General features: G+C 47.3%; 6 protein-coding genes across 11 annotated transcripts in view; 2 read left to right on the plus strand and 4 right to left on the minus strand.

Moving 5' to 3' along the window:
• Window positions 1–10: 10 nt before the first annotated feature.
• On the minus strand, window positions 11–19,649 carry LOC117891505 (zinc finger protein GLIS2 homolog). Of its 2 annotated transcripts, none has more exons than XM_034796997.1 (4): window positions 19,636–19,649; window positions 1,021–1,202; window positions 613–955; window positions 11–542 (listed from the first exon to the last, which is right to left on the minus strand). In XM_034796997.1, exons 2-4 carry the CDS (start codon window positions 1,164–1,166, stop codon window positions 126–128), a joined length of 906 nt encoding a protein of 301 aa, XP_034652888.1. In that variant the 5' UTR covers window positions 1,167–1,202; window positions 19,636–19,649; the 3' UTR covers window positions 11–125. The 2 variants fall into 2 exon arrangements, with proteins under 2 accessions (XP_034652888.1, XP_034652887.1); XM_034796996.1 differs by lacking the exon at window positions 19,636–19,649 and adding an exon at window positions 6,862–6,866 and having other exon boundaries at window positions 1,021–1,456.
• Window positions 4,658–5,525, minus strand: LOC117891523. 3 transcript variants are annotated; one of them, XM_034797023.1, is made up of 2 exons: window positions 4,968–5,525; window positions 4,658–4,911 (listed from the first exon to the last, which is right to left on the minus strand). In XM_034797023.1, the coding sequence occupies exon 1, from the start codon at window positions 5,423–5,425 to the stop codon at window positions 4,988–4,990; it is 438 nt and encodes a 145-aa protein (XP_034652914.1). In that variant the 5' UTR covers window positions 5,426–5,525; the 3' UTR covers window positions 4,658–4,911; window positions 4,968–4,987. The 3 variants fall into 3 exon arrangements, with proteins under 3 accessions (XP_034652914.1, XP_034652913.1, XP_034652912.1); XM_034797022.1 differs by having other exon boundaries at window positions 4,972–5,524; XM_034797021.1 differs by having other exon boundaries at window positions 4,977–5,521.
• LOC117892667 (eukaryotic translation initiation factor 4 gamma 2) lies at window positions 6,502–12,628 on the minus strand. The gene is given in 4 exon segments (XM_034799056.1): window positions 6,502–6,794; window positions 6,887–8,694; window positions 8,754–11,285; window positions 12,612–12,628. Coding segments are annotated over 4 exon segments (4,536 nt in total). The 3' UTR covers window positions 6,502–6,615.
• LOC117891497 (zinc finger protein 728) lies at window positions 14,341–16,545 on the minus strand. Of its 2 annotated transcripts, XM_034796985.1 has the most exons (2): window positions 15,703–16,545; window positions 15,400–15,641 (listed from the first exon to the last, which is right to left on the minus strand). In XM_034796985.1, exons 1-2 carry the CDS (start codon window positions 16,526–16,528, stop codon window positions 15,541–15,543), a joined length of 927 nt encoding a protein of 308 aa, XP_034652876.1. In that variant the 5' UTR covers window positions 16,529–16,545; the 3' UTR covers window positions 15,400–15,540. The 2 variants fall into 2 exon arrangements, with proteins under 2 accessions (XP_034652875.1, XP_034652876.1); XM_034796984.1 differs by having other exon boundaries at window positions 14,341–16,545.
• On the plus strand, window positions 16,684–17,888 carry LOC117891512 (U6 small nuclear RNA (adenine-(43)-N(6))-methyltransferase). Its single transcript, XM_034797006.1, has 4 exons — window positions 16,684–16,845; window positions 16,915–17,125; window positions 17,183–17,594; window positions 17,654–17,888. The coding sequence occupies exons 1-4, from the start codon at window positions 16,729–16,731 to the stop codon at window positions 17,829–17,831; spliced, it is 918 nt and encodes a 305-aa protein (XP_034652897.1). The 5' UTR covers window positions 16,684–16,728; the 3' UTR covers window positions 17,832–17,888.
• Window positions 19,650–23,539: 3,890 nt separating the features above from the next.
• The window catches only part of LOC117891516, a 34,393-nt gene continuing 32,309 nt past the window's right edge, over window positions 23,540–25,623 (plus strand). Inside the window, exon 1 of one of the 2 annotated variants that reach the window (XR_004648631.1) lies at window positions 23,540–24,384. Coding sequence is in view for 1 of the 2 variants with exons in the window: in XM_034797011.1 (XP_034652902.1) it covers window positions 24,069–24,384 (316 nt within the window). In the remaining variant the exon portion in view is untranslated. The remainder of the gene's footprint in view (window positions 24,385–25,623) is intronic. The other variant, XM_034797011.1, reaches the window with a different exon arrangement.

Below are 25,623 nucleotides of genomic sequence, written 5' to 3' on the forward strand. Positions count from 1 at the left end.
AAGTTGTTCATCAAATACAACAGTCTTTATTTTGCAGTTAAGCGGTAGCCTAAGATTAATGACAAGAGCTGGGACAGCGCAGTGACTAGAGGGCAGGGTTGGGTGGGGTAGGAAGAGAGACGGATTCAAATTCGGTGCATGCGCAGATCGAGCGGGGAGTCCACCTCCATGCTCATGAAGTAATCTTCGCTCTGCAGATAGCTGTGTTGCCTCTCGTTCAGCCAATAGCTGGGGGAATACTCCGCTTCTGGCTTTTGCTTTTGGGAGTAGTCGCTGGGCTCGTTGCTGGACAGCTCCAGGTAGTAGCGCGTGGAGGCGGAGGAGGAGGCGCATGACTCAACGCTGCCAGCGGGCAGACATGTGTACGGTGCTGTGGCCTCGCTGGCCTCCAGCATATACGGTGCGCGGGTCTGATGGGGCAGAGTCAGTGGCTGGCTAGCAATTAGATGGATGCTGTGCTTGAAGGTCTTCACGTGCTTGCGTAGCGACGAGGGATCCGTGTAGCGCTTCTGGCATCCAGCCACCTTACACATGTAGGGTTTCTGGAATGGAAAGAGAAGATGGACGATCGTTAGCTTAATGAGTGGGCTGTGCGCGTGTGAGTCAACTTACCTCCATTGAGTGTGTCCTTGTGTGCTTAAACCGATCGGAGGAGTTGGAGTAGGCCTTCTGGCAGCCGTCGAAGCTGCACTTGTATGGCTTCTCTCCCGAATGCGATCGTATGTGAATCTTTAGATTTTCCGCCCTCGAGAATGACTTCTCGCACAGATGGCAACTGTGGGGCTTCTCCTTGGTGTGGGTGCGCGTGTGGACGAGCATCTTGTAGCGGGCATTGAACCCCCGCTCGCTGCGCTGGCAACCCGCCCAGCGGCAGTAGTAGAGGCCGTCTGTCAGGGAGGCAATGGCATGCCGCTGGGTGACGTGTTGGGCCAGTGCTTCCAATGTCTCGAATACCCTGCAAAAGCGACGAACCAGCGTTAGTCCATGAAAACATAACCATATCTGGAGATCAAAGCTCACCGTTCGCACTCCAGCCAGTTGCAAATGAAGTCGCTGCCAGCTCCACACTCGCTGCTGCTGCTACTGCTGCTGCTGTTGCAGGACTTGCTCTCGTCCTGGAACTCCTCGGGACTGCGGCACAGGTCGCCTTGGCTGTGCACTTTCATGATCACCGAGTATGTGCGGTGCGTGGGATGCTGCTGATGCTCGGCAGGACGCGGCGGTGTGATGGGCGGCGTGGGGAATCTGATGTGCTGCTGCATCTGCTGTTCCGCTATCCAGCTGCCGGGATCCGGATACGGCGCTATGTACGGCGGTGTGTTATACGGTGAGTAGTAGGCAGCGTGCGGCTCGTATATCTCCCCGATTCTGCCGCTGTTGAAGATCGACTTTTGTACTAAAATATCCATGCTGATGACTGGATTAGCTCTCAGAGGGGAAAAGCTGTTCGTTTTCTCTGTGTCTTGTGACTTGTGTCTTGTGGCGAGGCGTTCGCTAACGCGTTTCCCAAACGAATGAACCGCTCGCCTGCAGACATTCGAGTAATATTCGAAACTTGGATCCCGATAAGGCCGGCCAGACGGAGGCTCTTATCAGGCGAAGGCTGCAGACGGGCCAGGGGTGGGCTGTGGCAGGGGGGAAAGGCGATCGGAACCAAAACAGCAGCGGGGCTGCGGGGCAGGTGCGTGGGCATTGGGGACGTGATGGAAACAATCCATTGGGGCAAGTGGATCTGGGGCAAAGGCGCACACACTACGTGAGTGTAGCGTCGTTCCAATAGTTCTGATTGGTCTGGTGGGACGCATGGGAGGAGCTGGGGGTTCGGCTGGGCTCCCTTATCAACGCACAAGTGGAAACCCAGCGTCGGATCTGCCGCTGCCGCCGCTGCTGCTGTTGCTGCTGCTGCTGCTGTTGCTGCTGCTGCTGCATGTGTGCGCCCGATGATCAGACCGCAGTAAAGCTCTTTGGGGGGCAAGCGTTATCGCTTCGACGCTACTCGGCTCGTCTGTCTGACTTGCACTTCGTACCGTACCCGAAGTCGAGTTCCCCGCCAGCCTGCCAGCGGTCCACCCCCAAGCCCCCCCCTCACCACGAGTCCAGGTGCCAGCTGTGACCGTGTACGACGTGTGTGTGTGCGCCCGCTGTGATAAAGCAGGAGGCGCAGTCACCGTCGCACCGCACAGTCCCGTTATCTCACGGCGAATCAACAAATGCCGACGCCACATGCCGTTCCGCTCCCATATCGAAATCAGCCAAGTTTCTGCGCCATGACGTGAATGAAACGGGAATCGTCTGCGTCTATTCTTAAGGCCAAAACGTGTATGCAGGGGTGCCGACGGCATTGGTATCGCTCTGCTGGGTGCTGGTTTCGCTTATCACGCTATCAGGCGCTGTCTGGCGGCCGAGAGTTAGTGAATCACGGGCATGGGCACGAACAACCTTCGCTCTAGCCTCTCTCTCTGCCAGCCCAAGGCCTGCCACACGGGCCACCGAGTGGGGTCTCTGCATTACATAAAGAAACGGGTGGGGGGAAGAGGTTTTGACTTTGATTTTGATAAGCTCTTGCCACTATCAGCAAATGCAATTCCGCAACAGGTGTACTCAGTGCCAATAGTACATTCCCCACTCGATCGCAAATCAAGCCCAAGTGAAGGGAACTCGAGCGAGAGAATGGAAGCACCAGATTTATAAATAGATAGAGGAATCAGCCCACGGACTGCCTCTGCAGCTGCTGCTCCCCTATTTAAGTACAGTTTCGCGCACAGCTCTAAGCTCAACCTTGGGGACCGATCGGATTTCTGTATAATCTCTATTTGCTTTGCCAGAGACACCCGCTGAAGGACCCAACCCAGGCGCAACCTAATTTAATGTTTGCCATGCGTTTGGCGGTCATATAACATAATCATCCCAAAATATCATTGGCGAAATGGAAGCGGACCGGCGGCGGCGGCGGTGACAAAACAGAAATCCGGATTTTCTGACTTCGATTCTGAACTTTGTATGGCGCGAGCGGCGATTGATAAGCAAAACGTTCGACGAGCAGCCCTTCCCTTCCCTCCCTGCAGCTCTCCTCCTGCATATAGTATGTATGGACAGGGAATGCACAGACCATTCCCCCCCTCGGACACTCCCAAAGTCCATCAACTAGGGGCGGGGCTGATAACAAAAAAAAATAGTATAAACATTTGCGAATTTCGGTTGGGGAGCAATTGCGGGAAGCGTGTGTGTGCCGCCTATTAATTTTCCGTGGTCCGAATTCAAAGCGAACGTAAATAAAAACAAAATCGGAATCTCAGACACTTGAAGTCGGGATGCGGGACTCTGGATCCAGTTCGATCTGGTTGCGATTCCCGGCAACGGGATGATGTTCAATATTTCCATCAAATTAACAACACTCGACTGATAACGAACGGCACAGGGTCTGGGTGGCTGGCAAAGGTGATTTTGGGGGCCGATAAGCCCACAAGCGAGATCTCGGAACGAGCCGGGTATTGGGTCCAATGAGAGGCTTTGGGTCGGGCGTGTGCTCAAGTCGGGTTTATCTAGAAGATGCACGTACCGCGGCCAAGAACGGAGACAGCCGAGAATGCTCCATGTCATGTGGACATTGTTGATTGGGGTTATCTTGTCGCGACGGTGGCGACGCTGGGCGGCGGTGGACCCACTGCGAGCTGATATGAGTGGTTACTGCAGAGTCCAATGGATGGCTAATTGCTTTGTTGCTGACAACGACAGACTTCCAAAGTCCAGCCACATCCAGACAGCCAGCTGCACGGGACTCCAGCAATCCAGACAGACGCATGCAACACCAAATGAGGAAAGTTTGCATGCAGCAGGGGCATGAAAACGCGAACGGGTTCCTCTCTTGTCACCTCCATTATGTATAGGTGATTCTGATCTATTATTTATATGCCTTATCAGCCAACGAACAACATCCCCAGACAGTGTGATATGGCGAAAAAGTAAAACAAGTAAAACAAAAAGACCATTCCAGACATTCGTGGGAGCCCGCCCATGGCCTGCCACCAGCCAGACCTTCCGGCAGTGGCGCTATTTATATACCCGTACATACAATTGGTGTTGCTATTTGGGTGCGATATGCTATTGTTTCTGCCGCTGATACGGCTGACAATATCTCGTCTAGACTGGGCCTCACGAGAGGCCCAATTGTTCAAGTTTAACGGAAAAGTTTTAATAACAAATATGCACGTAATGATATGGCAGATCCAACAACTACCCCAAAGCCGCTGGGGTCTTTTCTTTTTATATATTTTATGGTAGAAATTCTTAAAGGGGGTAATTTGGCCAGCCTGTTGGCTTATCTCTAGATTTCGATTTATAACAGTCAGGCAGGAAGTGAAACTTCAACTATTAGAAGAGCTGAAAAGCTATCCAAGCAAATCTTCGTTTTGTCTAATGTATTGGGGATGGTCAATCTGCTGGAATCACTTGACAATCAACATTACCCGTGCAGACGAACTGGCCTTGACTTCGGACATAGGCAACGAGATTCAACCGTGAACACAGACCTGATCATGAGTGCGGCATGCGGCCATGCACACCTACAGCGTGTGAACTCGGCCCTACACACACAGAACACTATCGCGACACAATTGATTGCAGGAATGGCCAGCAGGCAGATTGAACGAATGTAAACTTACTTTTTTCGGGGGGTAATAAATTTATTAGACTAAAACAATTCCGTTGTTGTACTTTTAAAGTTCGCGCTCACTCGTCCGACGCATGTCGCTGGCTGTGTTGTGTTGTTGCCGTCGTCTGAGCGGAGAATGGAGTTCTGTGCGGCGAGAGAGTGGCGTCCGTGGGGTCGCCAGCAAGCAGCAATCACCAAAATAAACGCACCCAATGCCTGTGACCCCCACACGGCGCAGTGTCAACAATTGCTGGCTATGCCTATGAACCATAAATAAATATTGCTGCAGTTTAATTTTAATCACAGGCCACACTACATACCATGCGAAGGGCCTGGCTATACGAAGTGATCCAGATGGTTCTGCATATAGGTGACGAGCGATTTTTCGAACAACGGAGTCACCAGACGATCTCCTCCAATGTTTAAGCTCACGAAGAACTGGCGACGATATCGCTTGCTCAGCTTGGCGGCCAGAACAGATGATTCGGTTTGGCCGTAGCCACCCAAAATGGTCGATGAGAGTGCATCGCTTTTGGTGGAGTCGCGTGGGGGCATGCCAACCGCCAGCTCATCGAAAACCTCACTTTCCTTCGAATTTATTATCAGCATTGTGCTGCCATTCATCTTGAGGACACGCACTATAAACTGTGCCGGACCATTGTCCAAAATGGTCATATGTGAGGTGAATCCACCGGCCTCCTGGCTGTGTCCGTGGCCATTCAGCTGTACAACATCTCCAGCTGCTGCTGTATCCGAAATTCTAAGATTCTCCATGTCTCGGACTCCAACTTATGTGTTTGACTATATTTAAAGTTAATTTATTGAAGAAATGACACTTTAAAAAGAGTAAATAAACAAAACAATGAAATGCAGATTTTGGCGTGGGCAAACAGTGTTGTAAAGCTTTGAATCGCTGACCAGTTCTGGTTAACCATTCGCTAGTCAGTTGCCGCCAAAAATGTACAGTCCGTTCAAATTTAAATGAAGTAACGAGAAGCTATTGTGCTGTTCAAGAAACTACATGTAGACCAATTTAATTGCAAGTCCATTAATACAGTGATGCCTATTGGCCAGAAGCGTAGGAGTCAGTCTTCTCGGCCAGAAGATTTAGCTTCAAATGGGACCTTTTTGGTTACACTGCTGCGGCCTCCAACTCAGGTCGTAATTATCCTGAAAAAGAAATGCGGCACTGGGCCGCATTAATAAATAAGCATGATTTGCTTTTGGATATCGAAATAGCTTAAAGAATAGACTGGGTATTTTCCTGCGACTTCAATAGCATTTTTATTAGAGTTCTTATTAGTGTCGGCAGATTTTTATAGATTTTTGTTTGAGTTAAAATACATATGCACGATATTTTGTTCACAATTACATTCAGATTACTGCAATTACTGCGCACATCTACTGATTTTGATATTCCTTTAGCTGTGTTTGATTTGAACTACTGTTAATGGATACAAAAAAAGAGAAATGTGCGAGTGGCAATTAAATAGAGATAAGATAACAAAAAATTTAGGGGGAATATAATATTCGATAGATCAGTTCTCAGTTCCGGTTGAGTTAAGATTTAAGATTTACTAATTATAAATTAAAAATTTATTGTTTACGAACGTGTACGTGACTTGAAATGTCAATTGAAATCTACTACTTTCGTTTGCGTTTATATTTCATGGAATAATTATTCGTTACGTCTGCGTCTATTGCGTTTTATTTGTTGATATTCATTTGTTAATTGTTTGCATTTATGGATATCAAATAATTTTGATTAACTTGTGGGTTCTTCTACTATAATTTGACTAAGATTTGCAACCGCGTTTCCAAGCTTTCACTTTCACTTTCATCCTGCTTAATTTTTGTGGCTTTTTCTTTGTTAGTTTTCATGTAATCAATTTGTGAATATAAATTAAGGTGATATACAATAGTGTTTTTGTTGTTGTTATTTTTGTTATTCGGAGCGGTGCTTCTTAATCCTCATCGTCCTCGGATTCGGCTTCTTGTAGCCAAGTCAGCCAGGCGTTCACCTGGAACAGGGCAGATCCTTTGCCTGGATATTTGTCGGAAATCTCCTCCTTCCACGAGACGAATGCCTCCTCCTCAATAATTTCCGACTCGTACAGATATTTGAACCAGCGGCACAGCATGCCTAAAACGTACAAAGAGAATGATTAGCAGTTAGCTCTTTGAACTAATAAAAAAGAGGGGCAGGGGACGGGGTCTTCTTCTTCACCGACTTACCCTTGGGGAAATTCTCGTTAAAGCAGAACGCCTGCAAGGCATAAAGCGCTATGAGTTGCAGTTCGTTTTGTCCAAGGAAGGTCTGCAGCATCTGGCTGTAGTTCTCCAACAGTTGCTGCTCCTTCTGGGTAACAGACTTCTCCGGTGCTTCCTTTGGATCCAGATTGGGGGCCAGTGTCGTCTCCTTGGTTATATATTTGACCACTACTGTCATAAGGGCTTGAATAAAGCCGGGGTCCTTGTAGTACTTGTTGTCCACATTCGATTTAATCCACTTGTAGAAGTTTTGGGGACTTGGATCGCTCGTCAGCTGCTTCATCATCTCGGCCTGCACTTTAAGCAACGGATAAAGGAAGGAAAGATTGCGATCCTCGAGTATTTCAGCCAGTCTCTCCTTGTTTCGATCAACCTCCGGCAGACTGCTCATCAGATCAATTTTGCTTGCTCGGAACTTCTCCTCCAAACTCTCCTTGCCAATGCTCTTGTGCAGCTGCTGCAGCACCAAAAGGAACAGCGGGAAGTGCTGCCCATTGTCCGTGTAGTTGGCGATGTCGTTCAGCTTTAGCAGAGCTGGCTCGCATACGGTCTTGCTTAGGACATTTGCCACATGGGCCGTGATCCTCGGGTTGAGAGCCTCGCGCTCATTCATCTTGTTCACCAACTGCTTGAAGACTTCTACAATAATGTTCGGCTTGATGCTCGACTGTTTGCGCATTGCCTGCAAGAAGCGCACGACGCGCTCCAAGTAGACTTCATTCGCACGGTCCAGCACATCCATTAGCAAGTTAATGCACACATCCTTCAGAGCCTTCTCGGGTAATTTCAACTCTTGGAATCCCTCCAGTAGCTCAGTGAAGCGGTCCGATTTGACAGAAGGTGCTGGTATTTCATCTTCCTGCTCTGCAGCTGGTGCAGGAGCTTCAACCTCTGTCTCCTCCTCATCCTTTGGCTCCTCTTCGTAGAAGAAGTTCTCCTTGAAGTAGATGGTGGCCTTCTTGCCGAGTTCCTCCTTGCTGGTATACTTATCCTTCTTATTTTGCTTGGCTGTGCCATTGCCTGCTGGTGTTGAAGGTCTCTCCACCGATTGTTGATCTTTGCCGTCGATCGAAGACTTTGCGGATTGGGCATCCGAGTTCTGATCATTCAGTTTCTCATGAGAGCCACCACCACCCGAGCTGAAGTTGGGCGATGATGAAGTCGCCTTAAGGGTCTTCTCCTGCTGAACACCATGCAGTGTCTTGTTATCTGCATATTCCGCAGACGGGGTGGACGATGGACGTGCTGGATTCATCAGATGGGATGTTGGAGTGCCCAGCAATGGATAGTGCGAGTTGGATAGCTGACCCTGTTCCTTGCTCTGACTGCTGTTGGGTGGCGTCGACATGGGCAACGTGGCTGGGAACTTCTGGTTCTGGTTGGCCGCTCGGAAAAGCAAGGAGTTGGCCGCCGGGCGCATTTGCAAGTTCTCCACCGCATCCTGGTTTGTGGTGATCAAATTACGCTTGAAACGCGGCGCTAGCTCCTTGCTTCCCAGCAGCTGGTTACCGCCATATTGTCCATCGTTGCGGTCCCTGTCGCGGTCGTTGTTCCTGCGCGAATCATCACGGTCGCGGTCCCGGTTACCGGATGACCCTCCACCGCTATTTCCTCCTCCGTTCTGGTTGTGCTTGTTGTAGCGATTGTTGTAGTTTCCGCCACCACCGCCACCGCTGCCGCCGCCTCCACCGTTCTGGTCGCGATTACGGTCGCCGCGATTGTTGTACTGACGATTATCGCGATCCCGGTCCCGATTCGAGCTGGTGGCGAATCTGAAAGGAAGATTTAATTTAAAAACAGCTAGAATGCTGCTCTGAAATTCTCTACTTACGGGGACACAATTGGAGAGGATCCGGTGACGCTTAGCCCGCTGAACATATCATTGTAGCCAGGCTGGATATTCAAGTGGAATCGATTCATCCAGCTGTCGCCATCGCGATCGTTGTTGCGCATATCCCGATTGCGATTGGGGAAGGGGGTGCGAATGATAGAGTCGTCGTCCGAGCGTATTTGCTTTATGGGGACGGGTCCCTCGGCGGTGCCAACCTTGCGTGGAATCCAATGGTTCAGTCGCAGCTCGATGACATCCTTTAGCATGAAGCGTATCCTTGGTGGATATTCAGTTGACTTTGATCGACGTTCCAACGTCTCGAAGTACTGATTCATCAGCTTTTTGCCCTGTTCTGAATCCAGATTCTTGCCGCAAGTCTTGAGCAACTGAGCCAGGCATTCCATGTCCTCGCACATTTCCTGCGTACCGGCCGTACGTTTCTTCTTCTTGTCCAGTAGCTCCATGATGCACTGATGCAGCACGTTCTCCGACAGCATGTCGAGCTTGTTGAGCTCCCCAATAAATTTAACGTTGCCGAGCATGCGCTGCTTCGCCAGGTGGCGGCGTTCCTCCTCGTCGGCCTCATTTTCTGGCGGCGGTCTGCTGTTGTCGTTCTCGTCACGCTTCAGCCGATTGTTGAACTTGTCGCGACACACCGCAATCAGCAGTCGCAGGAAAGTGCAAGTGTTCGGTTCCTTATCAAACGATGGTGCTTCCTCGGACAGGCGCTTGCACAGCTGTGCGTACATAGACGAATACTTGGGCTCATCCAATGCCTTGTCAAAGATCAGCAAGATCACACCATTCAAAATGACAATCGAATTGAGGTCAAGCTGCAGTAGTTCATCGCTCAGCTCCTGGAATTTCTCGGGCGTAAGCTTGTTCAGTATTCCCCTCACGCGCCGGAACACGGCATCGTTCTTCTCGCTCGGGGTAAGTCCATGCTGTGGACGCAAAGATGGGGGTATCCAGCGACCAGTAATTGGTGGCGGAGTGTTTGCCTTGGTGCCTCCTGCTGCCTGTGATTGCTGCTGCTGCTGTTGTTGTTGTTGCTGCTGCTGTTGCGATTGGTTTTGGTGCTGCTGCTGTTGCGACGACTGTAATTGCTGAGAAGTGGCTGCCGAGTTGGCAGAGTTGTTCAGAGAAATGTTCGAAGAATTGGAAGTGGAAGCTGACACCTGAGCAGGCGCATTTCCGTTGCGAACGCCTGTAGGACGACTGGAGGGCGCACCACGCTCGTAGCGATCGGTCTCGGGGGCCCTATTGTAACCAGATCGAGGGCCTGCTGCTCCAGAGCCTCCAGCACCTCCGTTTCGCTCTTGGCTGTTAGTATTGTTGTATCGTTGATGTGAGGGAGAGTCTTCGTAGCTGTCGCGGTAGTTGTTGGGGTATTCTTCGCGACGAACTCCGCTCACGACTCCATCGTTGCCACCACGCTGATGCCCGTACGACGATGACTTGTTAATTGAGCTCGATGCGGCTCCGTTGTAGTTGGACGAGGAGTTGCCGTTGCCGTAACGCGACTGTTGTCCGTTGCTTCCATTGCCGTTTTCGTAGTTGCGGGAGGAGCGGTAATTACTGCCGCCGCCGCCACCACTTCCGCTGCTTGCTCCGCCAGCAGGACCGCCGGTGGAGTTGGAGTTTATTGATCGATTATAGCTGCCATCGGAGTTGGAGTGATAGCTGCGACTACCACGATGCGCTCCGCCTTGCTGATCACTCGAAGAATATCGTCCAGAGCCGTTGTAGCTTCCGTCGGTGCTTCCAAGCTGCTGACTGTTGATGCTTTGACCCAAAATGTCACTATTCTTTTGATAGTAACGCGACGACGACGAGTCACCCTGGTAAGATCGTCGAGGTCTTGGGCTCACCTCACTATCGTGTTGACGAATTTTGGCGGAATTTTTACTATAGCCAGTGGAAAAGTGTCCAGTTGGGCCACCAGATGAACGGCTGCCGTTTCTACCACCCAAACCCTCGTTGCTATTGCTTATGGCTGGGGATACTCCACCGCCACTGCCCGACTTGTAGATAGAACTGTTCGAGCCCTTGCGATAGTTGCCACCTCCTTGATTCGATGCGGGTGTTGAGCCCTTGTCGATCTTCACCAGATTCTTAAGGTTGTTGAACGTGTCAGTCGCTGTTGTAATCGGCAAAAGATTGGGACTGGTGTTGAGCAGGGTTTTCCCGACCGTTGGTGTCGGTGGGGTTTGGCCACCGCAGCTGACGCCTATAACGCCACCGCCTCCGCCGCCACCACGATTGGTAAGCTGATCGTAATTGCGCTCGATCTCGCTAGGGTTCGCCGTTATTACCAGTCTTAAATCGCTGCCGCCGCCGATGCTCGTCGTATCACCGGTGCTGGTGCCTCCCTCAATGGTGATCGTTTTACCGCTCCGAAACTGATCTATGATGACGCCTGCCTGGTGCCCGTTGGTGTGCTCCCAACGTTGCGGACTGTCGTCGTAAGAGTGCAAAAGGGGAGCGGCGTCGAACGTTGATAGAGGAATGGTGATGATTTTTCTGGATCAACTCGGGGCGAAATATAAATTGCAGCTGTGGACACAGGTGCAAGGAGCGAGATCTGTCTAGAGTGTGGTCGGTCGGTCGTTTGGGGGATCCGCTGGTTGCTCCTCCTGGTCGGATCTGGCTTGATCCTTCAACACAGAAACGAGACACACACAAATCAAACAACACACACGCGCACGCACACAGTGACAAGGTAGGTGTAGGTTGCGTTGAGACTGGAGTGGAGTGGAGGCGTTCCTTCCGTTCGGTTGGGTTGCTTCTTCGTCTAAGTCTTGGTCTTCTTCAGCTGTGGCCTGCGTGGAAACTGGGGATTAGTCTCTCAGTTCCGTTACACTTGGGCTGCCTTGCGTATATGGGAGTCCTGTTCAAGCAAAGATAGAATTTGGGAATCAAAAACAAAACAAATTTATACCCGACTTGGGAGACGGAAAAGGAAAGACTAAAATATCACAACTCTTATTCCAGCTCTTACACAATCACGTTCTATTGTGACGCAAATTTACAGGAAAACTAAACGACAACTTCCACATAGATAATTACAATTATTTTCACCACATATGTACATAACTGTAGCACCTGCACTCGGGAAAAACATTCAATGCAAACTGGAAATACTTCATGGAAATAACCTCGCCAAATAAAACAAACTCAAGTTCACTTCACTGTTTCTGCTGCTTTGTTCTGTTCTCCCCTTTCTGCTCTCTCTCGCTCACACACTCTCTAGCTCTCTTTTTCACTTGCTTTGTTTGGCAAGCATTGCCATCCATTGGAAGTTCAGCACACAAATTGCTGATATTTAACGATATTAGTGTGAAAAATATTTATGAAAAAATCAATATTTTCTAGATGTATCTCATCGAAAATATGGACTTTAGTTCAACCAACTTGAATTACTTTCGCTCGCATTGAATCATATGGTGGCTCTCTCTACTTCTTTGTTCCAGCTTTCTTTGTTTGCGCTCACGCTCATACTCTAATAGCCCACAATTGAAACTGAAAGAATGCGGCCCATGGAGCGAGCGGGATGGGGGGACACGAAAAGTAACCAAATTGCTAGCTAGAAGCTGTGTCTGCCCTCCGCTGATGCGCAAGAACCGCGCACCATAGTGTCAGTGTCCTTTCTTTGTGTGGAGGTTTATGGCCTCTGCTTTGGTGCTCGTTCGCCTGCTACCTATCTCACTCGCTCGATGCTGGTCTTCTGCGCCATCGAATTAAAGTGCCTTGACCCCGAGAAATAAACAGAGTCGCTCCCGCCGATACACATATACTAGGCATAGTCGAGCGTTGATTAGCGTGTTTAGTCAACGACAAAGTGGTAAACAGTCCCACATTGCAGACTTGGACATGAGTCACTCTGTTTATTTAGCTGAATTTTCTTTCCTTGTACATGTATGTATGTATGTTAGGGTGTGTGTGTATCGAAGCAGCTTAAACAACCCTGGCCCTAAGCCTAGCCTCGAGTCTGTTTGTACGTGTGTATATCCATAATCGACTCGCAAGAACTTTTCCTGCAATGTCTTCTAAACACCTCCCCAAAAGTGGCCAATGTGAAAAACCACCCCGTGGCAGAGTCACTGCAACGAGGCGTCGACGACCCCGACCCGACCGCGCCTCGGGCCCTCTGCCACGGCAAAAGACCCAGTTGTGGATGATTTTGACCTCAATTCCAGCGCGTGGCCCGTGTACAAGTATTTGCTTGGTCTGAGAGGTGCATATTTACCCAACCAAAACCAAATGGCACACCCACATTATACAAATCTCTTGGCTGTGGGCGCTGTAAGATGGAATATCTCGAATCTTGAACCGATCTCAGAGGCCTTCGCCTCCTCCTACTTCCACACTAAGGCGCACTCAGTTTTTACAATGACGAAAACAAGGCGAACAAAGTGCAACAATACAAACACATTTCGCATGCATTTGTGTGCGTGTTTGTTCACAGATCTCAGCGAGAAGATTGAGGCGCACACGGAAGATACACAAAGTGAAGCTGGCCGAAGGAAAATCGAAAAACTCAAACTCACCCACCAGGGGTGGCGGGTCATCCCGAAGAGGGAAGACACTGGCTGAGGCAACGTCAACAGCATTTGAGATTTTCCGATGTGCCTCCGCCATTTTGTTGCATGAATATGTGTACATACATACACACGCACACATAACTTTCTTTGTGCGAGTACTTCCGAGTGATTCATTTAGTGTATTAATCTTTCAATTCCCTACAGCCCACTTTCTGTTTATTCCTTATCCTTTTTCACATTGAAAATAATATTTCACTAATCATTTGCTCTCTCTCACTTTTATTGATTTCACAGCATGATTTTTTCGCCATGAAGAAACGAGGACGTACTTACACACGCACAGACACACATATACATACACAAAAAAAATCGGTTTTCTCTAAATCATCATGGAAAATTTTGAGGCTATAATTTAAAACGCACTTTTTAACAAAGTTCACTTTGCGTTTTCGACCAAAAATAGGAGGAAAAGCGATGGCTTAGCAACTACTTGTCAATTTAATTTTACTAACCTTTATTTTCAATAATTTAGTATGGGCCAACACGCTGCAAGCTGAAAATCAGTGTTACCGCCAGTGTGACTGCGGAATTATCGATAACAGAACCTCGGAAATATACCGAAAATTTTTAAAAATATACCGTAAATACACCGTAGTCTTATATCATATTCCTCGGTTTCGATGTTCTATTTGATATTACCAGCTTGCAAAGACTTTTCTCGCTAAAACGAAAATTTAATCCGATTAAGGAATCAATTTGGCTTTTTATAAATACTCCTTTTAATTGGATTGTATAAGTTTTGAGTTAAAATTTTACATTTTGTCTAATATATGATATATTGGATTCAGTGTGACCGCGGAATTATTGATTAAATATACAGGCAGACCCTCGGAAATATACCAAGATATACTTTCTTATTTAAAAAATACCGTAAATATATGATATACTTGATTCAGTGTGACCACGGAATTATCGATCAAATATACCGTAAACATACCGTAGTCTTAAAGCACATTCCTCGATTTTGATATTCCATTTGATTTTACCAGCTTGCAAAGACTTTTCACACTGAAACAATAATTTAAAGCGATTAAAGAATCAATCTGACTTATTATAAATACTCATTTTTAGTAGATTGTATACCTTATGACCTTAAATTTTCTCCTGTGTCTATTCGGTCAGGCAAATTATCCTCTGTGTCTATGTGGTATACTACCGATAGTATAGTTTAGTATGTATTAGTATTAGTATTGTTTCCAATAAATAATAATACAATTTCATTTTACCAGCTGCTTATAAACATTAACAATTAACATTAACACTTGTATACAATAGTTTCTATTTTCCCTTATCATTCATCAAATTATTCCTATGCTTTCCCGATTTTAAGTGTTTCTGCATAGTTCCAATGATTGTGTGATCACAAATTCCACAGTAATTAACTTTTTCGGGTTTTTGGAATCTACATGGCTCTGGACCAACTACTGCTTCCTGTCGCACGCTGGAATGTTCCAAGGAATCCTTTTTTTCCGCTTTAATTTCTTTTGATTTCGTAACATTTCGCTTGTGCTTGATGGTTTGCAAATGCTGATTGATGTCGCCTTTGAGGGTGACGTTACACGTCTCACAGTGAACTGCAACACCTGATCTCTGGCTCTTGAAAGGCTTCACCTCTAGGGTCTCGCACCGCTCCTTGGACGCTTTGACCAACTGATCCAGGTGCCTCTGGCTCTGGCAGTGACGCTTATAGTTGCTCTTGTCCTTGATGGTGAGATCGCAGACCTCGCAGTGTATTTTCTTCGTCATGAGATGGACCGCTTTTCGGTGGACTTGCATCAAGCCCTGGCTGTAGAAGGCCAATCCACAGATTTCGCACGAAAAATCTCGCCGGTGTAGATGCTTTTTGTTCATGTGCACTTTCAGGAGGAAGTTGTTGCTCAACTCTTGGGAGCAAATGCCGCAAACCGGCTTGGGCTGCTTCCTGTCCACCTTCGGGGGTCCACGCTGCAGGCGCAGCATCTCTCGATGCTTCTTAATGGCATCACGGCACTCCTTGGCTGAGTGGGAGCAGCAACAACGACTCACTGTAGGCATCTGGCATATCAGACATGGTTTCCTTCGCTGATGCAGCCGGAGCACATGGGACTTCAGGGCCGACCACATTTGGAATCTCCAGCGGCAGCTGCGACATTTGAAGGGCCGATACCGCAGACGACATACCAGGCGAGCTCTTTTCTGATGCTTCAGAAGACATACACGAGTACGGAACGACCGCCAGCAGGTGGGGCACGATCTGGTGGTGTTCTTGCGCTGTTCTTGATGTCGGCGCATGTGCAGCTGATGGCTGAAAGGGAAGTGATACTCGTGATTACATCGCGGACAATTGCTGAGATAACAACGTTTACGTTTCAATAACCCCACTCTCAGTTCCTTCTCAAAGTCGAGATGGACGCCCTCGGGTGTGCTGATAATCATCTCCTGGACTTTAGGACGTGATTGGAACGATTCGACTTCCAGTTTCTTTTGATCCTTCAGCAGCTGTTTGTAGGTTTCATCCTCCATTAGCTGTCCGAAGCCGTCGCGGCGCACGTCCCTCTTTAGGTGAGCGGAGAGCATGTGTTGCAGGTAGTAGCTGCGATAGCACATCCGACAGTGCCAGTTGTCGCTCACATTGTGCTCTCGCTGATGCTCCACCACCTGCTGGAGGGTTCGCCAGGGCCATTTCTCACAATCCAGGCAGCCGCAACGCAGTCCTGGATATGATGCGGCAACAGCGCTTGGCCGAAGCTCTCCATGGGCTTCGGCACCACGCAGAAGACCCACCGCGCGTCGATACCCAGCTGTAATGGTGTCCATAATTGCCTCTAGTTTCCCAAGATCCACCTGTCGCCGCCTCGATGCGAAGGCATCTCCAATCGCCTGATAATCCTCTTGAAGATTGGCCTTGTAGAAATTATTTGTCCAGAAATTGTCGCGTGCCTGTGCCGAGTGTAGCAGCAGCAGCATGTCGACTGTGCTGAGCCGCATCATTTTCTGGACATCGCCGGCAGTGGAGGAGGACGAAACAGGTTCTCCATTGAAGGCAACGTACTTTTGGCTGAAACCCCGACAGCATTTACATTGGCAATCACAGGAGCTGGGGCAAACCGTTGCACTTTTGTCATTTGTCAATGCTGGCAAGCCAGCGGTGAAGTTTTCAAACGTAATTAACAATTTTCCAGGCCAAGACATGTTGCGGCTGCGCAATGTTATTAAATATATTAGCAGTCGATGTTTTAGCTGCCCATGGTGTATTAGCACGACGAGGTATTGTCCGATAGTTCGATAGGTAGAACCAGTTCCTGAACATCGACTCCAGTGCTGCCAGACTTATGACCCACTCAGCTGTTCCAGCTTCCCGGCATTTCGCGGTATTAATTAATCCAAATAAAATGGTTGGCAATAAAAAAAGCAAGTATGCCATGCATCCGCGCAATATTCTGCGTGTGCCGCCAGACTACACCAAGCTGGCCATCAAGCACAAAGATTTCAGACAAGTCTGCGAATTGGTAAGTGGAATCCACTGGACACAGCAGCAGTGTGAAGGCAGGAGCTAATTGCAAATTCTCTTTAAACAGGAACTAACTGGCAAAGTGTCGATTAATTTTCGCAATGAGAAGACTTTGCGCGAACTGACGAAGATGCTGCTGCAAGAATATTTTGAATTGAATGTTGATTTTGCACCCGGCAGCTTGGTGCCCACTTTGGCCCTGCGTTTGAACTACATCCTCTGGCTGGAGGACATGCTGGAGCCGCTCAACTTAGACAATGTGCGGGGCATTGATATTGGCAAGTTTTGGCACTCATCATTTCGTTCGCAGTGTATTTAATATGATTGTCCTGCAGGTTGTGGCTCCTCTTGCATTTACTCGTTGCTTGGCGCCAAAAAGAATGGCTGGAACATGCTTGCCCTCGAGTCGAAGCAACAAAACATTGCCTGTGCCCGGCAGAATGTCAAGCGAAACAACCTGGAAGACCGCATTGAAGTCTATGCCCAGCCAGACAAGTCCAGCATCTTCAAGAGCTACTTTGAGTCGGAGAAACTGGAGAAGGAATTTCACTTCTGCCTGTGTAATCCACCCTTCTTCGACTCAAACTCCCCCAATCCGTTCGGGGGCAACACTCGCAATCCCCAGAGACGGCCAGCGCCGAACAACGTGCGCACTGGCAGTGCCGAGGAGCTGACTTGCGAGGGGGGCGAGGTGCAGTTCGTTCAGCGCATCATTGAGGAGAGCCGGCTTAACCAGCAGCGCGTGCTGTGAGTCAATCTTGATTAGGGATAAGTTGCTTAAATTGAATTTACGTTGACATTTTCAGCATCTTCACCAGCATGCTGGGTGTTAAGGCCAACGTGCCCAAGATCCTGGACTACCTGAAGGAGCGTCAGATCAACAATGTTACCACCACGGAGTTTCATCAGGGACACACCACGCGCTGGGCCGTGGCCTGGAGCTACCAAAAAGCGGCCCTCAGCCCCGGAACAGAATGTAATTGAGTTGCTACCAACTCGGAATAAACTTCAGCTGCAGCAGCAGCTGCACATTAAACTCAACGGTGACCTTCACACGGCCTGGACTACATTTTTCCTTCAACTAATAATGTAAGTCCGTTCCCTGTTTTGGGCATTTCGTGCCGTCAAAAAGCTTTTCCTCTAAATGCAAATTTGCATGTCAATGCTCACTTTACCACAAACCAACCAACACACACGTATGGGGAAATTATCGTTTCGCTTTTATCACTGACCAAAGTTGACCCCCCATCGCACACAGCCCGGAACTAGCCAAACAGAAAGAGCAACAGAAGAGGGAATATGAACACGCACCCACGCTACTCTGGCCGAGTAGCAGGTGCTGGCGTTACGTTGGCTTGTCCACACCTTTGGCCCCAGGAATTTGAGGTCTTCTCTCTTACCGCTCTACATGTGAGCGAGTGGCAGCTAGTTTTAATTGCTGCACATGCCTCGCTTCAGTTTCCCAAAGTCCAGACCATGGCATGCTCTTGCCACAAACATTTACACTAATCCGACCAAAGGTATACTCTAAAATATTAGATTTAATATCATAATAATATTATAATTATATTTATATAACCTTATTTAATCTTCCTCCACAATTCCTGAATTAGTATCCAGAAAACTAGTAACAAATGCTTTGCTTGAAAGGGCATCCACGTTTCTTTGGCCATTCCCCTACCTGGAACCTCCTTTTTTCGGTTTGCCTTTAAGAAGCTTTTCATGGCAGTGCTCTTGTTCCTTTTCGGCCAATGCAAAATGTATTGTTGAAGTTGTTGGTGTTGGCTTTTATGGCAGATCCACACGTTAAGGTGCAGAAAACAATGTAATTAAAATGCATGTCGTGGGGTTTTCAGTTTGAAAAGATGGTTTCAGGCTGCGTCATGCCCTGAAGGTGCGCCCAATGTTTGTTTGTATGTTTTTAGCTTTTCCTCGATGGGCGAGCTCTAGCTGTTCCCTTCCCCCATTCTTTTTGATTTGGATTGGGGCTTAAATTTCCATGGCTCCCCAAGAGAGTGCTCTTTGTAATTTTCCAGCTATTATCTTAATTTAAGAAACCCTACTGAACCACCTGAACCACCTAGACAGAAACCTACATACAGTCCGGAACACGTGTTCGTGGGACTTGGGCTTGCCTCTCCTGTTCTACGTAATTGTTAATTAAAAACGCGACCAGGTCACGTATTGTGTGAATGGGGTTGTCCGTTGTCGGTGAGGTGTCGAATTACAACCATAAAGCCCCGAAACATTCGGATTTATGGCGGCTAAGGGCCTTGTTCTGGGTCCGAGTCTTTTATTGGCACTCCTTAAATTGTTTAGAAAATAAGTTTATGGGCGGCCATAACGCTAAAATAATGCCTGCTTGTAGAATTGACTTTGTAATACATTTTTAATGTATTTGAACTTTATTTAGGGAATTTTCGGGTAGAGATAAGTGATTGCTGAAGTAAGGTTTGGTTAAGGCATTGATTAACTCATTAAATTTGAGGATTTCCTTTTCATCTTTTCGCATGCGATTGACTCCGAACGGACGCTACAATCTTTGCCAAGTTTTCAAAGTTCCAACATCAATCAATTTCCAAAAATCATTCATCAAGCAAATCAGGAAACGTGCCAAAAAAGGATTTCTAGTCAATGACCAGAAAATATCCATGTAGATTTGTTTGTATTTTAAAGTCAAAAAATTGGGTAAAGCTCTTTAAGGGGTAAACCAAAAGTGGGGGGAAGAGTGTCGTGACGGCACGTAACGAGCTGCCAGACAGCGGCGTCTGTTGCAATTGGCAGCAGGCTGCTGCTGTTGCTGCTGCTTGCCTCTCGGTTGCTCGATGCTCGTCTCCGGCATGTTCGTGCTCCTAAATGCATGCCCATTGTCATGTCACATGCACATTTGTGCATGTGTGCGACTGTATATCAGATACATTCACTTAATGCATTGAAAAACAGAGGGGAAAAACGGATCCAAAAGGATACAGGCAGCCAATGCAAATGGCCTGCCCCCGGGTCGATGTCGATGTTGATGGCGAAGTCGATGTCCCTGTGGATGGGTGGTGCTTCACTTTCTGCCTCTATTTCTGTGGCGTGTGTGTCATTCATGTAACCTTTCAATAAACATGTGTGTGTGGGTGGCCAGCGACAGCCACAGTGGAGAGCTGCCTGAGGGAGGTGTGGCAGTCTGCAGTCGTGGCATGCAACGCCCCAGTCGTGTAATTGAACTGGAAATCTGCATGTGTGTGTGTGTATGTCTATGCATGGAGCAGGGAACTCTTGAATGTGATTTTAAAGTCAACTGTGAGCACTTGTGACATACGAACTGTCATTTTTCGGTTTGCCGCTTGTCTGCCTGTCTGTCACGCCCCCTCAAGCTCCTATCTGCACACCCTTCCCATGCACAGAGAGATAGCCGTTATCCCCTTAGCCATCTATTGTCTGCTCATATTGCCGGTTAATATTGGCTTGGCATGCAGCCAGTGCGACAGGCGCCGGCTAGGAATTGCAGATACGAGCATGGGCTATGAATGCTTTGCTCTTCCTGCAATATGCAACACTTTTCCTAAAGCCAAACGAATTCGAGTGGAAACTCGCCCCAAACTTGAACGGTTTGGTTTACCGTCATTAATTAAATCCCACACAACGAATATTTCACTTTAGCGCCTTCTTTGACTCGCACATCCACCAGGGCGTATGATTAATTGGAATGCCACGGAAAACGTTCACCAAATTCATTCTATCCGTACATGTATCATGTCTCGACTAATTCAATTATCCTTAGCGAATTTCGCTGTAGCGACACAAATCAGCCCGTCAGATGAAGTCGACAACAAATGATGGTGGCAAAATGAATTATTGTATCGCATAGGTCAATGTGTGCTAAATGACATCAGAAACGAGAGCACATATATGTACAAATACATATAAGTACGACTCTATTCAGAGGATATGGTCAAAGGTCGGAAGTCAAATAACTAATGAGGCAGACGTGTGTCAGCACAGGACAGCGTTGTCAACTAAACAAAGAAGAACAAAGACAACGAATAACACAAAACTGAAGACAAGAAAATCAGCAAATTTCCTAACAGATAAATTAAATAGTAGACAAGACATCAGAAATACATCCAAAATTATATAAATTATGAGAATATTTTTCAATGAATGAGAAGTCTAAGATAAACTACATTTGTACATCTTAAATTCTACAATTTGCGACTCTCAATGTTCGCTTTAAATTTATTGTGAGTTCTTCTAGTAGACCTGCAAATTGTTGCGCACCGTTGAACTTCAGACTTCGGACAGGAAAAAAAAAACGGACGTGAAAAGCTTTCCAGTTGGCAGCCATCCCAGGAGCATACTCGTAGAGAAAAAAATAGAATAAAAAAGACCCAAAGCCAGGCGGCGGTAAATGAGAGGGTGGTTGGAGGATGGACACAGAAAAGGGCAGGCCATGCCATTCGATGCTGTTTAGGTGTTTAGTGCCAGAGTTCAGGGCAAGGCAGGGCAGGACAGTAATTTCCCTCACAGACAGAGAGAGAAAAAATCGAAAAGCCTGGAATTTTATCCAAAAACAAAGCTATTTATATTCTTTGTGGAGAATAATGACTTTGCATTTGCGTCGGCAAATGATGCGCAAACTTTTGGGAAACAAAACCCAGCCTCCACCTAGGCACTCTGCCAGTCCATCCATCGCTCTTGTCTCGAGTTGTCAGTCATCTTATCAGACCGCTATCCCCCTCCGAAAAAGGGTTTATGTGTCGCACGCGTTTTTGCCATCATGGGGAAATGCTTCAAGTCCCAGCGGGCCGACAGAGGGATTGCCAGTCAGTCGAGAGCAAGTTGGAATTTGTGGCCCATGCGTTTTCACACCATGTTGTTCGGTGCCAGCCTTGACATGTTTTGGGTGCGCAAATTCACGCTTTTCAAGGCTGTCCTGCCCAGCTCTGGTGAAGCACGACAGTTGCTGCAGTCTCTTGTTCGTTCCGTTGTTGTCGCTGTGCCGCTTGTCTGAGTGCAAATGCTCTCGTACAGCAGAGGATAAGAGAACCGCAGCTGTTTCCTGCCACTTCTCACTTAATTGTTTGGCCTTTTTGTCTGGCTCTGGCTTAAGATAGTTGAGAAAGATTAAAGGAAAATTTAAAGAGGATTACCACAAGTATTCCCAAGTGCTATCCACTTTATCTGCTTTGAAATCTGGCATACACTGGGAACAACTTTTAGCTGAAATCAGCTTTAAATTAACTTTTATGTTTTCAATACTGAGAGATTACTTTTCTTGTATGCGTTGTGTTTGCATTATTATATTTCGCACTTTAAAAAATGCAACTGTAATTGAAAAATATTTCCATTTGCATACAGGGTGTTTGCCGCTGAATGGCGGACTAAATTTGAGCGGCATTTATTATGCATAAGAACATTTGCATATGCACATACAAATGCGGTCTAAGCTGGGCTCCATTTTTGATTAAAATTACGCATGAATGTTACGAACACGAATACCATATGCAGGAGCTCGCTCTCTTCAACTAGCCGGAACGCACTTTCCTTTATGGCCACGTCACCCTGTGTGCTTAGAGCAGCCATAAAGGTGGCCTGGGAAAGGGAAATGAATAGAGCGAGAGAGATAGAGAAGGGAGGTGGAGAGAATGGGGAAGTAGATAGAGAGGAATGGAAAGAAGCCAACCACAATACTGGCTTACCAATTCATTTGCGAGTGCCTCAGCAACACTCAGACAGACGGAGCAGACAGAGCAGTCAGACAGAAAGGCAGGCAGCGAGCATTTCTGTAAAAGATTGGAGTCGAAGAGCCAACTTCCCAAAAGCCCAAAACGGACGCAGCCAAAAATAAACACACTCCAAGCCAGAGAAGAGCGAAGAAGATGGCCAGTGACAGCTGAGCAGCAGCAGCAGAAGGAGAAGGAGAAGAGGCAGATAGAGGGAAAACAGTTAGTTTTATGAATTGATTTCTGGCCGAATGAGAAGCCAAGAAGCAACACAAGAAAGTATTCATTGATATCTTTATGGATGAGGTGCCCCTTTTGTTGTATTGTATTTTATTTGCTTGGGTCCGGGTCCGGGTCCTTCCACCATTCAGCTGTTTACGGCTGGCCACACGCTGCCTGCACGTAGCTGTCTGTGTGGCTGTGGGAGTGGAAGTGGGAGTGTGACCGTAGCTTCCATGGTGATGATGCCATTGCCTTTGACAATGCCCCGGCTGCTGTTGCGTTGCTCTTTGGATTCTGTTGCTGCCGCCACCGATTTTGTGGCCCACTCTTAGGAGTCTCTGGGTGTGTGTATGTGTGTATCTGTGTGCCTCTGTCGGCTGTCGGCTGTCGGCTTTGGTTGTCGGTTTGTTGATTTGCGAAAAAATTTTGCAGCCAAAGCAGCAGTTAGAGCAGCAGCTCTCTCTCTCTCTCTCTTGTTCACTCGCCTGCTCTCAGATTCGGTAATTTTGTAGCCTGCACAGTGGTTGAATGGCCGTGTAAAACCGTCCAACTAATACTAAAACCTGCCAGCAACTCTGTTTGTAAAAGCTTTTCCCACTGTGCGCCCCACGAGAGAGAGGGATAGAGAGAGTGAGAGCACTGAGAGAGCTCTCTCGGGCACGCTCTCTCTCTCTCGCCTGGTTTTCTGTGTCGTTGACTGTCGCCGGGAAGCGATGGTTGAGCTCGGAGCTGCTGTTGCTGTGGCTGCTCCTGCCACTGCTCCTGCAGGATGGCAGTAAGGACACTCAGGGTCCTGGCCATTCTTAGTGTTGACGCGTCGCTGGCCTTTGTCAGTTGTGCCTGAGCTTGTGCCAGAGACAGTCAGTGAGTCAGTCAGCGAGTGTGTGAGCGAGTCTGGTTGCCGTTTCCGTTTAGCAAGTCCCTGGCTGGTAATCTGTGGTTGTGTACCTTTTTCTAACTGTTTTTATAAACATTCCAAATATTCAAAAACAGAAATCCAAACCGTATTTTTCTAACAATTTTATGCAAAAAGGTTTCTACTCGTGAGCGTCACAGTGCGAATTGCCCAAATAAATAAATCCAACAAATAATATAATAATACAAACAACAAGTATAACTTATAAACTATTGTCTGTGCGTGTGTGTGTGTGGGTGTGTGGTGTGTATGTGCGCTTGTGTGAGTAATTGATTAAACAAAAGGCATTTGGTAACCTAGGCCAACTGGAATTATAGAGACCACCCCACCAATACAAGTGACTTAAAATCAAATCAAATCAAATCAAATATAATGGGCTGCAACACCAGCCAGGAGCTGAAGACGAAGGATGGCGCCGCCATCGACGCGGTCAGCAATGGGGAGCCGGAGCCGAGTGCTCCGCAAATGGAGAACGAAGCTCTTCAGTCCTCTGCAAAGTCATCAAACAATCATACAAATCACGCCAAATCAAATTCAATTACCTCCAATGGCGATGCCAAGGCGCCGAACGTTGGCAGCGCTGGAGGAGGCGGAGGTGCCTCATCCGAAGCAACAAATGGCATTGATCGTCCCTACGATAAGGCGGCAATCACGGAATTCGACGACGACGATGACGACGAGGACGAAGGTAAGGCTGGGGCGCTTTCAACTTCCTCAACTAATCCTCAATACGCAATGCATTCATAACTAAACCTATTCAACATTCTCTCTCTGTGTGTGTGCTTTGTGTGTGTGTGTGTGTGCGCTTGAGGATTGAGTGTAATCCCTTGTCCAAGGGATTCATTATTATTTATTATATCAACATGCTGTGAGCACATCTTTATCGCAGTTGCTCGCACGTACACCCACGCCATTCCGCTGCTTAATGGTGTCGCAAATATAAATTGATCCACTATCCACTAGTTATATATATGTATGTATATTTATACATTTATGTACACTGCACTCCATTACACTTCACTACATCCGCAAGAATCTGTTGTGCCTTTGGCAACTTTTGCGTAAGTTTCTTAACTTAGTTACATTGAAGACCTCTGTTTGCCCTGAGGCGCGGCTCGGCCAAAGGCCAGGATCAAAGATTTTCCTAAAGCACATTATCGCAGTTCATGTTCCCGTTTATGTTATCTAATAATCGTAGCTTGAATATAATTTTATGGCTGGCGATGTGCGATATAGGCAGCATCATAATACCAATTCCATTGCGTACTTTTTGGGTCGCCATTCCAGATTATGAATTACTCACAAACATGTTCGTGTAGGACTAAGGTGACGATGTCGTTTATTTGGCTGCGAAGAAGAGCTTTTAATGCGGACGGCAGGCAAGGAACAGAGAGAACAAGGCGAAGAATAATATAATATAATGAGCATACGTTAGCATAAGTGGATCTTGTTTAGCACACGAGGGAATTCTCTGACAGTAATTTAATTCACTTTAAGCTCATGGAAATTTGGTTATTCCTTTATTATTCCTTCTTTAGAAAAAAGTAATTTCAAATGTAATGCGTTTATTTGTTTAAAATTTTACTCATTTGAAAATAACCCAGAATGAATTGGGAAACTTTTTTGCTCGCTTCACAAGAGTCAAAAGTTCCAGTTAGGGCCATTTGCAGACCTCGAAACGAGAGAGACTGAACCGTAAAATTTCCTTTTTACTTATTTTATAAGTTTTTTTTTGCGGTTTATTTGCTTTTTGTGTGTATAACGAAAATAGTATGAACAAGCGGCGATGCCGAGCTGAAAGCGCGCAGCATTTCCAGGGAATGACTCATAAATAACCGCAACGCGTTTTCCCCTGTGGCAGGTGCAGTCCTGCCACTAGCGAGGAGAGAGAATATGAGAGGAGAGTGTGTTTAGCTGCCATCTCCAC

The sequence above is a fragment of the Drosophila subobscura genome, chromosome E (genome assembly GCF_008121235.1).
Source record: "Drosophila subobscura isolate 14011-0131.10 chromosome E, UCBerk_Dsub_1.0, whole genome shotgun sequence".
Classification (NCBI taxonomy): domain Eukaryota; kingdom Metazoa; phylum Arthropoda; class Insecta; order Diptera; family Drosophilidae; genus Drosophila; species Drosophila subobscura.